We start from the raw sequence: 15,156 nt of genomic DNA, 5'->3' as shown, positions 1-15,156 counted from the left end.
TTGGGACTTCATAAACTGAAATACCTCTGTAGCAGTACTTTCTGCACCTATGGGTTTTGTATGAAAAACTAATTTAGACCAAAGCTTGCAGAGGTACAACTTTTGCGACAACTCAGTTCCAACTTAAGCACAAACTTCTTCAGGATTCGCTAGTCCAACTGTTTTTACATGGAACAACACTGGCATCCAGTGGCCAATTCAATTAATCACAGAGGGGAATGACTTCAGCTACCCTCCTGCTCTTCTTTGGACTGGGAAGCATCACTTCACTTCTAAGAGACACTCTAAACCTGGAGGATGCTCCTAAGAGTTTTCATCCATCCAAAGCCCTGTACAAAACATCTATCAATGCACCTGATGCCAAACAATCATCCTGTTACCTGGTAGCGCAGTGATGAAGTCCCGTTGTAACATGGGCTTCAAGTACGAGTTAATATGTCCATGCTGATAGTGACACATTCGTGAAATAAGGTGTTCCACAAATTCAACTTGATCTGATTCAGACCACTGGTCGAAATATTTTATACACAAGTCTTTTTCCTTTTCGTAGTTTCCTTCCGATGGTCTTTTTCTTGAGACAATCACAGATGAAGTTCCATTACTTATCTAGTTTTGGAAAAGGAATATCAGTATTGAAATATAAACAATAGGAACAGCTTTATAAGAACTCTCTCAAGGAAAAACATATAAGAATAGTCAAAGAAATAATCAGAACAAGATTTTAAAACACATTCTTCAAGTTACCCCACAAATTTCATCTTTCATAGATAAAGATCAATGAAAGGACTTTGTTCCTAAGTTACTTCTTACACTGAAAGTCTGGAATTCCCTCACACCTCTTACCATTTAGACAGCAGTGAACTTCATTCCTTTTAGAACTAACTTTCCCAGACTAAACCAGTGGTTTCTGTAGCACATTGCCATTTGCCTCCACACATGTTTTACACAGGTTCCAGCAGTTAAAATAAGAGACACACCAGAGCTGGATGTTAATACTCTAATTAACCAAGAATTTGAGACCCTCATGTCAAGTGCTGAACTGCTTGTCCATAAATGAAAGCTAGAGAATTACATGACATCAAGGGCTTGGTTTGCTTTTCAGAAACAGCTCATGTCAATGTTTGGGACATTGACATAAACACCTCATTAAAACCCTGGGAGCTTTAGCTACAAATGAGGATGCTACAAGAACACCACCCCAGGAGTTACTGCTAATTAGTGAGTAGAATTTAAGACTCATGCCAGGCTCCTCTGAGCCCTTCAGGAGGCCAAGAGGGCGGCTGAACTGTCAGCTCTCAGAAATATTCCCAAACTTCTTCAAAGCAAATTGGCTGCAAGTCCTTGCCATGGTGAATTTCTCTTTTTAAACAACAGTCACATGCTCAGGAACACAGTTCAACTGTATTCCCAAATATCCTGTGACGCAGAACTGTCCTTCCAAGGTCAGCACAAACTACAAAATCTGAGAAGAACTAGCAATTTCCCAAGGATTATTCATCAGCATCGTCCTTCACTGGAAGGCTGAGCTAAATTTAGGACGATACAGTCAACTATGTACAAGGATGATTACGCAGACTCAGAATTTGGATGTTCTCACAAGCAGGAACATACAAAAATCATGTCAACTCTCTTTCTACATGAAAGCTAGTCCTACCTGCCACAGGGTATTTTTCTTTGGAGACTCATCTTCATTCTGATCCTCCATTACTGACGTGTTCTGGAAAAAAAAAAGAGGAAATACTACTTCAATTTTGTATCCTGTGACAATTCCTTGCTCTACACAGGCATTATGAAAAAGCAAATCAATTGAACAGATAAAATTCATTTTCCCAGTGAATGGAATTATCAAAGACTTCTGGCCACAAAACCTGAGTATTATAAATAAATTCCCCTTTTAACTGACATGTTTATCAATTCCATTTACTGTAAAGATAACTCCCCAACCCCACTTCAATTTCCTTTGACAGGTTTTCATGCAGCCTTTCAGCGTTTTTCTCACTGGGAAATAAATTCACTTTCATCCTACTCAAGCCAAAGCAATTAAACCTGTCAAAGTATTCAACTAGCACTTTCTGCTAAAGTTAAATTGCACACAGCTAGGAGAAAAAATTTAACAAAATCACTATACACTACTACATGCAATAGAAAATGGGTTTTTCCCAGCCCCAGCTTACCACAAGGAATAGGGATTGTTCTCTGCGGAATGTCTGTGCCTACAACCCTTGGCAGGCACTATCTCTCTTCCCCTGCCTTAATCACAGTGGTCTCCCCAGATCAGAACAGCTCCTCCCTTCTGTTTTCTTCCCTTTCCTTCACGAACAAAAGATGAAAGAATTTCTATAAACCTTCAGCTGCAAATGCTGCTTTGAGCTCACTTGGGTTTCTCCAAATCTTTCCCTCATTCCTCCCTTGCTGTTAATTACACGCTCCCTTCTGTTGTCTGTGGCACATCCACCATCTATTCCTCCCCACTCACAGGTACCTCATGCCCAGGCAGCGGCTGCTTCGCACCACCCTGGCCTCCCCATCACTCGTGCCCAGCAGACACCAGCTGACTGGCAGAGGGCTAGCATGACAAACTGGGTGTCTTGAAACACTGTCTGTATTTATTTCAGCCTTCTTCCCCTCTATCAGCTGTCTCAGCAGAAAGAAGAAAAACGCATTCAAGTAAAACACATGATGGGCTAAGTCACACAATTCCTTCACTCTTGCCATCACAGATTATGGATTAACCCCTTAACAACTACATCCACTCCCACTCAAAACACAATTCCACCTCAAAAGCATTCATCTCCTCCTCTTTCTTCCACAAGGGCATACACTGCTGTACCACCTCTACAGCAAAGCTTCCTCCCCCACCCCACTGCTGTGGCTCAAGTTTGCCTTGAACCCTCTTCTACCTTGCATGGAGGTAAGAGAGTTTCATAGAATCCCAGACTGGTTTGGGTTAGAAGGGACCTTAAAGCTCATCTAGTTCCAACTCCCTGCCATGGGCAGGGACACCTTCCACTAGATCAGGCTGCTCCACTTCCATCCAACCTGGCCCTGAACACTTTTAGGGACAGAGCAGCCACAGCAACCTGTGGCAGTGCCTCACCACTCTCACATGGAAGAACCTGTTCCCAAGATCTAACCTGAATTTCCCCTCTTTCAGTTTGAACCCATTAGTCCTTGTCCTATCACTGCAGCTCCTGATGCAGAGTTCCCCTCTGGCTTCCTTGTAGCCCCTTCAGACACCGGAATGTGCCGTGAGGTCTTCACACAACCTTCTCTTCTCCAGGCAGAACAGCCCCAACTCTCTCAGCCTGTCTCCATAGCAGAGGTGTTCCAGTCCTCTGAACAACTTTGTGGCCCTGCTCTGGAGTTCCATGTCCTTCTTATGTTGTGGGCACCAGAACTGGACTCAGTATTCCACATGTGTGAGATGCATCACACAGCTAAATGTTACACTATAAAAACTATGGCCACACAGTCTCAAATCTACCTAGGTATAGCACACACGACAATGACAAATACAAGCCCAGGAGGTGGCTAGAGAGGAAACCAGAAAGGGTGAAGGTTTTGGGTGACTCCACAAACACACATATTTTAGTGTTTCTGGACATATGTAGAACAGTAACACTGGAAAAGTAAACTACACTGTACACAGTTTTTAAACTGCTTGCCTCTTGAGGGCCACCCCAGTTATCCCTAGCTGCACACTGCTCACAACCAGCCCTATCACCGTGGTGCACACGACTGTGAGCGGTGCTGTCCCCCCGCACGGTGCCACGGCAGGGAGCACACATCGGCCACACGCTTACTGGCACCCCACTGCCCCATGCTAACTGAACCACTCTGCAAAGCAAACGTGCCACCAGGGAATTGTGCAGGGTTTCTTTATTTCAATATGAATGAATAGAAATACTCATTAGAGTGATTACATGTTGCTAACAAGTGTTTCCAATTAGAATTTCCTTAAGTGAGTAAGGAACATCTCATCTCCTTTGGCAGCTGAAGGCTAAATAAATACATTGATCCTACGAACTACAAGCAAGGAAGAGGAACTCTCATGAAGAGTATGAAACACGGGTGGCTTGGGTTAGCATATTCAGCAGAAATCCCACATCAGGTTGACTTAGCCCAAACCTTACTTTCCTCTGGCAGATCACAGCAAGACTCTGCCATTGCTTTCTTCTGCACCTTTACCAGGAAACATCTCGGAGATGACTGCCAGCTTTCCCTGGGATGGAGGCTAAAAGCTGCCACCTGAACGTGAGGTCTGTTCATCGTAGGCACATACAATAAAACAATATCAAGCAGCACAAGATGTACACACACAGTGTGCAAGGACATCAATTTCACCCAAATGCTCAGACTTCCACAGTAAGCAGATTGCAGAGTGGGTTTCCCTCTATGGAGTACACCTACTCAATTGTACTGTGCCTCAGCTGCTGCCGAGGGAAAGAAAACTGGGCAGCACACTTTGGGGAGATGCTACATCCTTGCCATGTCACAGAATCACAGAATCATCAAGGTTGGAAAAGACCTTCACAACCATCGAGTCCAACCTGTGACTGATCTCCACCTCGGCAACTAGACCAGAGCACTGAGTGCCACATCCAGTCGTTCCCTGAACACCTCCAGGGACGGTGACTCCACCACCTCCCTGGGCAGCACATTCCAATGCTTGACCACCCTTAACATGAAGAAATTCTTCCTGATGTCCAACCTGAACCTCCCCTGGCACAGCCTGAGGCCATTTCCTCTCGTCCTGTCCCTTGTTCCCTGGGAGCAGAGCCTGACCCCACCTGGTTGCACCTCCTAGCAGGTGGTTGTGTGTAGCAAGAAGGTCCCTCCTGAGTCTCCTTTTCTCCAGACTGAGCTCCCTCAGCTGCTCCTCATAGGGCTTAGTCTCCAGACCCTTCGCCAGCTCTTGTTCCCTTCTCTGGGCACCTCCAGCCCCTCAATGTCTCTTTTGCAGTGAGGGGCCCAGAACTGGACACTGCAGAGCCTTCCTACCCTCCAGCAGATCAACACTCATTCCCAACTTAGTGTCATCTGCGAACTCACCCAAGTCATTGATAAACAAGTTCAACAGGACTGGCCCCAGTACCGAGCCATGGGGAATCCCACAAGGGACCAGCTGCCAACTGGATGTGGCACCATTTACCACCATGCCCACCAACACAAGTGAGGAGAAGGACTGCATCCTTCCTGCCCCTTTCCACTTGTCCCTCTTCCTCCAAAGCAGCAGAGCACATTCTTGGCTAAGATGACAGCATCTTAGACCCACAAGTGGGTGACCTGGCACAGGCAGTACTGCTGCCGAGAGATACTTCCATGTCCTCTCAACATCTGAGCCATGAATGTGCAGGCAGATGACATAGATTGATTTTTAGGCTGGAAATTTCACATTGTATTTCAGTATTTAACCAGGAAGCAGCAGCTGCATTAATTTAATGTTATCTACTACTACAGCATTTCTTGTGTTTTCTCTCTTTTCCCATCCTAAACTCACTCCACATTTTCTTGCTGTATCTTAGAGCTTTTAAACCCTTCATCCTTTCCCCTCCTGCTACCAAAGACGTAGTTTGTTTTCCCTATTATATCTTCTCTTCCTAATAAATTCACTCTGCTTCTGTCTTAAACACGATTTCTGGGGTCATTCCCCAGATCACTAACTCAGACTACAACATGTCTCTTCAACACTAAAGCCTACTAACTGAGGACTAAAGCAATAACAGGGTGGATCCTGCCTTGTTGTCTGGAAGAAGCAATTAGACAACTCTAATCTGTCCCATCCATTCCCAACACTTGGCAAAAGAAAAAATTCAAAATTCCTATCAGCTGGTGTCACTAGTCCTTGCCCTGGAAAAGATAAGCATCTACAAGTTCAACTCTTTCCTTCGTGTTCTTCCCTTGCCTCAGCCTGCACCTTGGTGTTTACCCCACACACCCTCCACATCAAGCTGCTGTGCTGGTGCCTCTGCTGGTTTCCTAAGTGGCTTTAAAGTGGCATCAACATGGACTTTTCTCCATTTCCCTGCAGCTGAACAGCACCAAGACCTGATGCAGGCAATGACTTCTCACTCCAGAGACTCTGGCAATGCTGTGGGCCCCTGTGATATGACTGATCTGCCCTTGCAGACATTCCCCAGGTCTCATTTCTGACCCCCACAAGAGCCTTGCAGCCTCTGCCACAGAAGCAGAGCTTCTAAGTAAGTATTGTCAATTCATCTTGTTTATACATTCATTTTTTCCAGAGATTCTTGTTAAGTTGCTCACAACTCTGGCAAAAGTGGAATGATTATTTCTGACCAGCTGTCATTCCTTAATTAGTCAGCCTGGAGGAAGCACTCTCCATCCCTTCTGGGAATGGCAGCGACAGCCAAGCAGGAACAAGGCAGGGATGTTTGCCGTTGCCTTGAGTTGTTAGAACCCAACGGAATCAAGTTCCACCGAGAAAAGCCTCAGTCTTTACACTAAGGGTAACCAGCAATGGCAGTAAAACTTCCAGAGCAATGTGTACACTTACAAGTTTGTTTCCTGAAGATTTGTATCACCTATTCCTCCCCTAGTCCTGCAGTAACTTCAGGCTTTCTGCTCCACAATACCTCAAGTCTTTGGGGGTTCTATGAGATGCAGATGAACATGGCAAACAGGTTCAAAAGTTACTTGGAGAGAAAGAGGTACTGATAAGTCTAATTACATCAGGCTCATTCCCTTTGGAGATTATGAAGAGCTTCCAAAATGGAAACTAAGAATGATCTCCAAAGGCAAAAAATTTGTAGGTATTATAAAACTCCACGAATAGAGTTTCGATGAAGATCCTTGCATACCTGGTAGCAATGTTCCACATGTGTGGCTGTACGACATCAGGTGCTCAGGCACCGCTGGCTTTCCCCAGGGGAACAGCCCTCGGCCTGCAAGGCACACTTCATGCTGCAGCTACACAAAAAGCTGCACCTTTTCTGCCAGAAATCTATCCAACCTGTACAGGCCATCCAGCCTCCTGTCAGACTGCTGTCAGCTCCAGGCAGGTAACGCCTGGGTTTGCACCAGCCTTCAGGACTTGGAAGTGCCTTTAGTCACTTAATTGACTCAAAGAGACACAGTCCAGTGCAACTTTGTTCTTTAACCCAGTTCTAGCCCCAGTATGGAGAGAGCAATTACAGCAGTGATAGCAGTAATCCTGGGAACTGGGACAAGGCACACACGGTACAGGAGTAGCATCGAGCAAAGGGGCAACACTGCTAAGCTGCTTTGATGATAACCTTTTCGCTAACAAAGAAGGGATTCACAGGATACAAAGGATGGAAGGACAAAGCTAGACAGTAGCTGTGTTACCTTGAAAAAAGCACAGCAGTCTGCAATTACTCTATTTTGGCCATAATGAAAGGGAAAGTGATAGAAAACAAGAATTTCTATTTCCCTCTACCCTTGAGACCACACCAGTAATTCCAATCTCAGTTAAAGACCAAGATAAGTCTTAAACAATCTAACTTTGCCCTAGATTCTCTGGAAAAAAACCACCAGGAAATTTCAGTTAAAAATACAAAATAAACAAAACTAATCAAAACAGTTCAGCTAAACAGGCTCTGATCTCCTTTAACAAATCATGTCCACATCTGACTATGAAGAAGCTGAAGAAACAATAAAAATTGACTAATACAAACTTGGACACCTTGAGGTCAAACATGGCAGATTGAATAGACAGAGCTGGACCTAAAATCATATCCTGAAACCAGCTCTGCCAGCACAGGGACACATTCCCAGAGGAGGAGGGGGATCCACCATCCTGTGTGACCGCTGGACCGCAGCAGTAAGGAAGAAAACTGGGCAACCATCTGTAGTATCCAAAAGCGAGGTGCACGTGTCCCTCACAGCTTCCTGCTTCTAACAGAGCCAGAAACCCTCAGGTGCTCTAAAGCATTTCAAAACGAGGGTGAGCCTCTCCTTAGGGTGCAATGGACACCATTTACTAATGCAGGAACCTGTTAAACAATGTTTATTGCCAACAACTTGATGCTTGAGCAGGGAAAAGAGGGGATTTTCTTCTTTTAACTACCAAGAGACTCTTGATGAAAACATAGTGTAGCACAAACACCGAATTAATTTGGAGAAGTCCTAACCTAAACTGCACAAGATGTGAATCAACCCATCTCACAGCAAGGACCACATCTGTTACTTCTCGCCCCCCTCAAAATCTGTCCGTAAAGAAAGGCAAAAATACTGCAGTGCTTCCAAATGCCAGGTCAGGAATAAGTGGGCACTGACAAAGTGTCCTTAGTCTAACCACTGCAAAGACTCATTACCACAAAATACTTGTTTGGAACCACAGCCACAGGCTATATATGGAGCAATGACATCAAATATTCATGTGTAAGCACAAAAAGGCACGGACAGTTATTCAATCTGCTCAATAAAGATGTTGGGTTTCACAGAGAAGACAGAACCAGCAACAACATCCCTTCAGCTACAGGTTTGACCTTACACAGGTTGCCTATAGAGAATGGTTCCCTCCAATATTTCTCCATTAATTATGTAACACGTTTGTAATACAGTGAGACAATCATGTCATAGCTTTAAGCAAAACACAATTCCCTTAAGAAAAGTAGCAAATATAGCCCATAACCAAATGATTGTCCAAGTAAAGAGTTTCTGAAGATATCTGATGGCAGATAAACTCAATCTACTGTCCACAGTCACTATAAAGCACTTGGAAAAACAACACCTAAGGTTCATCAAGGTAAAGCTGGTTTAGATTTCAGCAGTCCTGTGAGGAGCAGGAGCTTATGGATCCCTTCCAACCTGAAATATTGTATGATTGACAGAATGGGTCACAATGGCTAAGGGCCACAGTGTGTCATCTGCTCCAACCTCCCTGCCCAAGCAGGACCATCCCAATGCACATGGCACAGATTGAGTCCAGACAGTTCTGGAATATCTCCAGTGAGGGAGAATCCACAGCCTCTCTGGGCAACCTGCTCAGCGCTTGGTCATTTCCTCATGTTCAGGTGGAACTTCCAGCAGAGCCTGATCCATCCTCTGACACCTCCTGCAGACACCGACAGACACTGATGAGCTCCCTCTCGGTGTCTCTCCTCGAGGCTGAACAGCCCCAGCTCCCTCAGCCTGTCCTTCTGAGAGAGATGCTCCAGTCCCTTCAGCATCTCTGTAGCCTCCACTGCACCCACTCCAGGAGCTCCATGTCCCTCTTGGATTGCAGAGCCCAGAACTGGACACAGCACTGCAGCTGTGCCTCACCAGGGCTGAGCAGAGGGGCAGGATCACCTCCCTGATCTGCTGCCAATGCTCTTCTCAACACATCCTAGAACACCACTGGCCTTCCTGGCCCCCAGGGCACACCACTGGTCACCAGACATGAAAGTTAACTCTGCTGCCCATGGACATGTCTATATTTGACATCTGTTTTAGTAACTGCTTGTTTCAGCTTAAACTATTATGTAAGTACCAGGGATCTGCACAAACTAAGCTGAGTACACTTAATTTCTTACCTAGCTAACTACTCTCCCAGCTGCCAGGTTTTATTTTAGTGCAGCTACTGCTGGAAGTTCAAACAAAAATATATTTAAAATACTAGAAGAGTCTACCAAGAGCCAACAGCTGAAGGCAAAATTAGAAAAAAACCCTCATACTGCAAAGAAGGCATTATTTGGCCTCTGACTAACCACCAAGAAGTTTTCAGGAAGACAAGGAGAATTCAGCACCAGAAGACACCCTGTTTGTGCTTCAATTTGCTACAAACAGTCTAGTTTAACCACAAGTTGCAGATGGGAAGTTTTTAAAAGATCCTTAATGCTATTACACACCCAGTTTGACACCTCTCAAGGGTCTACTTTTCAGGAAGTTATGGCTAGAGCAATAAATTCCCCAAAACCAACAGTTGCCTGCTACTGCCTCTGCTCAGAGGAAGAAAATTTCAAGTCATTCTTCACCTAAATATTCCATGACAGTTATTTTTACAGGTTCCAAAGGCTACAAGCAGGTACTAAACAGGTTATCCTGATTAATCAACAATGCTTTGATAACTGGCAATTAATACCACTATTTCAACTTTTTTTCTGAAGTATCAGTCCTCATTCTACACTCACTACAAAATTAATTTGCTAATACATACACACATATATATACATAACTGTGTATCTCTTAGTACTCAGCACACCTGACTTCACACGGGGCTCACCGTGGAATGGTTTGGCTTGGAAGATGCTGTTAAATCTCATCTCATTCCATCCCCTGCCATGGGTAGGGACACCTTACACCAGCCCAGGCTGCTCCAAGCCCCATCTAACCTGGCCTTGAGCACTGCCAGGGATGGGGCAACCACAGCTTCTCAGGGGAACCTGTGCCAGTGCCTCAGCATCCCCATAGGGAAGAATCCCTTTCCAATATCCCATCTAACCCTGCCCTCTGGCAGTGTGAAGTCAAATGACTTGTCCTTGTCCTGTCACTCCAAGTCCTTGAAAATAGTCTCTCTGCATCTTTCTTGTAGCCCCTTCTGCTACTGGAAGGCCACAATTAGGTCTGCCTCAAAGCCTTCCCTTCTCCAGACTGCACAATGTCAATTCAGCCTCCCTTCACAGCAGAGGTGCTCCATCCCTCACAAGTCACTCCACCCAGAGGACTACACACTACATAACTTGTTTTTAAAATGGAATTATGCATGAAAATGTTCAGGAGTTCAGGATTATTTTTCTGATCCAATTCCACAAAACACCAGGCAAGGACTCTGGCTACATCACTGAGCTTTTGGTGATGGCACCCAAACTGCAGCCTGAACCTGTCTCACAGAGCAGGAGGTTGTTATTTCATACCCTAACTTGCGAAACACAACGACTGGTGGAGAACTGGAATAGCAAAATCACCCTGCTGGCTTCCAGAGCTTCAAAAATGGTGTCACACATGTTCTCAGAAAGATTTGCATAAAAAATCTTCACTGATTAAACTGACAGTCAATTTAAGTTGTAAAAGGAAGCACTTCTGTCCAAGTGAGCAGCTATTTTCCAGCATGCCTCAATTTCCACACACAAACTGACATCACTAGAGAAAAAATACAATTATTGCAATCCCAAGAGACATCCAGTGGGGCTTTTTGTTTGGTTTTGGTTCTTAAATGTACAGTAGCTTATTAGTTCTTGAGGGCAGCTTACCTCAACAGGTACTGCAGGACACAGCCAATAACACTCTCCTCGTGTAACTGTTTCAAAGACACCCTAAACTCTCATTTCATTTTCTGAGCGTCTGGAGCAAAGAGTCAGCAATCAAAAGCTGCCTGTATCCATCCTATAAAAAAAATATGTTGTATTTACAAGGACAATGAGTACCAAATTGTGTAATTGAAGCAATTTGATGACTCATCCCTGCACCACTCCGAGCACCAAACCACCACTACGGCTTGCAAACCTTGCACATCATGACAACTGTTTTGATGAAGAGAAATACACTGAGCCCCAAATACACACAGATAAACCACTTTCTCTACACCTGCCCCTCAAAACAGAAAGCACCAGTGTGATCCTGAATCAGCTGGCCAGAAGAAATGGCAAAAGCAGTTTGCAATTCAGGCCAGCAGGTTTGGGGGTTATGCTGAGCCCCACAGGGCCGACGTGCTCAGGCACAGGTGGGAGGGGACAATTTTGAATCCATAAAATAATCATCATCGTCACAATACTATCTTAGCTTGTGCCTGAGCATCCAGTCACACGAGGCAGCCAGAAATCTCCCTGCAAACTCCACCTGAGGCTCACTGATCATGTCTTACTTCAGCCTCACTCCGCAGACCTTTCCCAGCCAACAGGAGCTTTAGTTGTACCCTCAGCTTACAAGTGGTGCCTATTTCTCAGCTGTCTCATCTCACTGTCTGGTCTCAACCCTCCTTGGCACACACTGGCTGTGTGCAGGACACCAGCAACCCACGGCCCTGCCCAGAGCAGGAAAATCTCAATCCTTACATTGTCATCAAGCTTATCACAGACACCAATGCAAATGGTTGCAGTCACTTTCCTAAAACATTCTCAATTAACTTTTACAATTCTAGAGCACAAGTATCTCATAAGAAAAAACCTTTCTGCCTGCAAATTCTAATTTTCACAGCAAAATGTTTACATCAGAAATATGAACCTTAAATATGGCCCCTGGCTGTAGGAAGGTACACAGACACCAGGAGCAAGGGACTGGTTTGCTTTTGCATTTTAGGTTTTTTAATTAACAGAAGTTACCTCCGGTTCTCATTTTGCCCTAATGTATATCTAATACATTAGATGTCTAATATTACTGGTTTTGCACTAATGGTTCACCTATTTCCCACATAAGCATATTTAGGTAGAACCCATTTGTACTTTTAATCTTAATCCATCCCAAAATAAAAGAATTTTTCTTCTGAACTTTTAAGATCCAAGGGAAACTTCAAACCATGTTATTTATACAGCAAACTCACTGAAACTTCTGAAGTAAACAGAGAGCTTGAGTTTTGAGAGCTCTGACTATATCCCATGGACACTTGTCCTGGGCAACATACTTGTTCAGAGCATTTGCACCTACGACTGTACCAAAAGCTACCCTAAATAAGTGGCTTTTGTTAGGCAGATAGGAGGATTAGACATGTCAAGCTTCTGGGGGGTTTTGATATAATGGAAGCATAAGCAGCACTTACTGCCTTACAAACTGTCTCAATGCCTACTAAAGAGCCCCTTCAGTTTTTTTTCCTGTATTAGAAAAACATCCACAAATGAAAACCTGAGGGGAAAATATTGGCAAGATTATCATCACCTTTCCTCCTTTTAGAGCAAGCAGATGCAAAGAAACCTTTTCAGATCCATTCACCATTTACAGGACTTATAAAAGGCCAAGAAACTATTTTAAAAGATGCATTTCACTGCTGACTGCTCAAATCAGCATATCCCTCAAAACCCCTAACCTAGGGGTTTTGAGCACACAGCACACAGACAGCAGCTGACATTTCAGAGCCAACTGATTACCCCTGCAGCACCCTAATGAGGCACCAGCCCTCATGTCTCACAGCCCTGAACCTGCTCCACACATCCCACGAGCCAAGCAGCTCTGGGGGAGCATCTTCCACCCGTGTGGGTGTGTGTGGACACCCCAAGTCGGGGCAAGGCAGGATCAAATCACAACAGCTCCAAGTGGGACATTTTCCTCTGCATTGTGTTTGTGGGTAAACAAGGCAGAAGACACCCCACACTGCCCCACGTAATTCATAAGTGTTAACAGTATTCCAGATTAAAGGTAAGGTAAGTAACACCTCAGAAGCAAATTTCAGGCTAAGCTAGTAATTAGATGAATTCAGATTCATGGAAAATAAATTAGCCTCTGTTAAGATTAACTACACATTTGCAACTTGACTGCCTGGTGCAAAGTTTAAATAATTCAAAGGTTATTCCTAGATTCCCAGAGGGAATGGAGGTTCAGATCTCTGCTGCTGGTTCCACATGAAACCAGCTCTGTCCAACCTGAGTCACCTCACCATGCCAGTCAGGAGAGCAATCCCCCACAAAGAGGGGCCTGAAGAGCTGCACGAGGGAGGGGACACTGCTGGACATCAGGCACACTGTCCCTGCAGCCAGGGTTACATCCACATCATTAAGGCCATGTTTCCAAAACCTGATCTATTTTTTTTATTCATATGCACAACTGCTTAACACATGCACACATGCTTAGTGCCTCCACCTTCCCTTGAGGTCTAGAAAACATGTGGAGGTTTTCAAGGCCAGGCTGGATGGGGCTTGGAGCAATATGAGCTAGTGAAAGGTGTCCCTGCCCATGTCATGGTGTGGATGAGCTTTAAGGTCCCTTCCAACCCAAATTAGCCTGTGATTCCATGAAAAGCCCTGCACCTCTTTAACCCTCAAGCAAAACAACATGGAACTAAACAAAGAGCAGCCTCAGACACATACTTCCAGCTGAGAAAAGTGGCTGAGCAACGAGTATCACATGGCAAAGCACATATAAATGACGAAAAAATTTAAAAATAAGTAATTCCAAACAGCTACAAGCCCTCCGCCACAAATTCACTGCCATTAAGCACCAGGACTAGAGAATCAAAAGAAGACATAAGCTTCAATTCAGTCCTTCCCTCCAACACAACTCAGTATTTTCTCTCATTTTTCTAAAACCAGATTCTGGCACTTCTTTCTCTACCCCTTTCTTGCCTCACCTGGGCACAGGGACTACATCAGAATTTATTCTCATTCTTTGGGTTTTGCTCTTCCTCAAGGATCAGCAAAACTTTATGCAGATTTTGAAGAGACTTCTATACAAACTCTTACCATAACAGTTACAGAAAAGGTTACTCAAAACCACTGAGGAGTCTGCAATAATAAACCACAGCAACTCTCAATTACTTGTCTTTTGCAAAACAGAACATATTCACATGCACAAGCAGTACAGAAAAAGTAGCCACCACAATGAAAAACTCAATAAAACTAAATCCTAGAACCAGTCAGTTGCTCCAAGGAACAATCCTCTGTTTCTCTATGTTCAGCTATTTCCTCCAAAGCTGTATGGCAATGTATTCCAGATTTGACAACTCATCCAACTGTATCAGTCCTTTGTAACTATTCAGGAAATTCTAATCACTCACTAATAGTCTGAAACACAACTGTTCATACACAATTTCAGTGTGGTTTTGCAACTGCTGATATCCAAGCAACCCAAAACCTGGAGCAAACCTTATCTCCACAGAGGCTGCAGACTAACTGCAGCTAAAGTAATGCAAGATGTAAAAAAATACCCAAATCATTTCTTCAAATATCCACTCAGCCTTGCCTGGGGTTAGCCAGACACTCTGCATTCGACTGCTGATTTTATCTGAGTACTCAAAGGCATGTGCAATTGCATAATTTAGACTTCACATGATTTATATAATGGATAGTTAAATGCTCCTGACCTGTAAGTCCAGTACCACTTCTCACCCTACAACTTCAAGATGTAGTTGATGAATAGGAAAAGCACATCAGCGTAAGATTCTACAGCAAAGGCTTTGAGAATGGGACGAGCAGTTGCCCCATGCCTCAGGTTCCTCTTTTGGAAGATTATTTTTTATCACATCAGTGACTTTACATTACAGCATACTACCTTGTTGTGGTGTAAGTGAAAGGTGGCAAAGCTGTGGCACAGGGCAGCAAACCAAAG

At 44.3% G+C, this 15,156-nt stretch overlaps 1 protein-coding gene across 1 annotated transcript in view; it reads right to left on the bottom strand.

Annotated features, from left to right (window-relative positions):
- The window catches only part of FBXW11 (F-box and WD repeat domain containing 11), a 59,514-nt gene that overhangs the window by 34,425 nt on the left and 9,933 nt on the right, over positions 1-15,156 (bottom strand). The window contains exons 2-3 of the mRNA XM_009074936.1: positions 1,655-1,717; positions 381-606 (exon numbers count right to left, since the gene is read on the bottom strand). Of these exons, the coding sequence (XP_009073184.1) occupies positions 381-606; positions 1,655-1,717 (289 nt within the window). The remainder of the gene's footprint in view (positions 1-380; positions 607-1,654; positions 1,718-15,156) is intronic.

Source organism: Acanthisitta chloris, unplaced genomic scaffold (genome assembly GCF_000695815.1).
Source record: "Acanthisitta chloris isolate BGI_N310 unplaced genomic scaffold, ASM69581v1 scaffold4795, whole genome shotgun sequence".
In the NCBI taxonomy this organism is placed as follows: domain Eukaryota; kingdom Metazoa; phylum Chordata; class Aves; order Passeriformes; family Acanthisittidae; genus Acanthisitta; species Acanthisitta chloris.
This window is presented reverse-complemented; position numbering and strand designations above follow the sequence as displayed.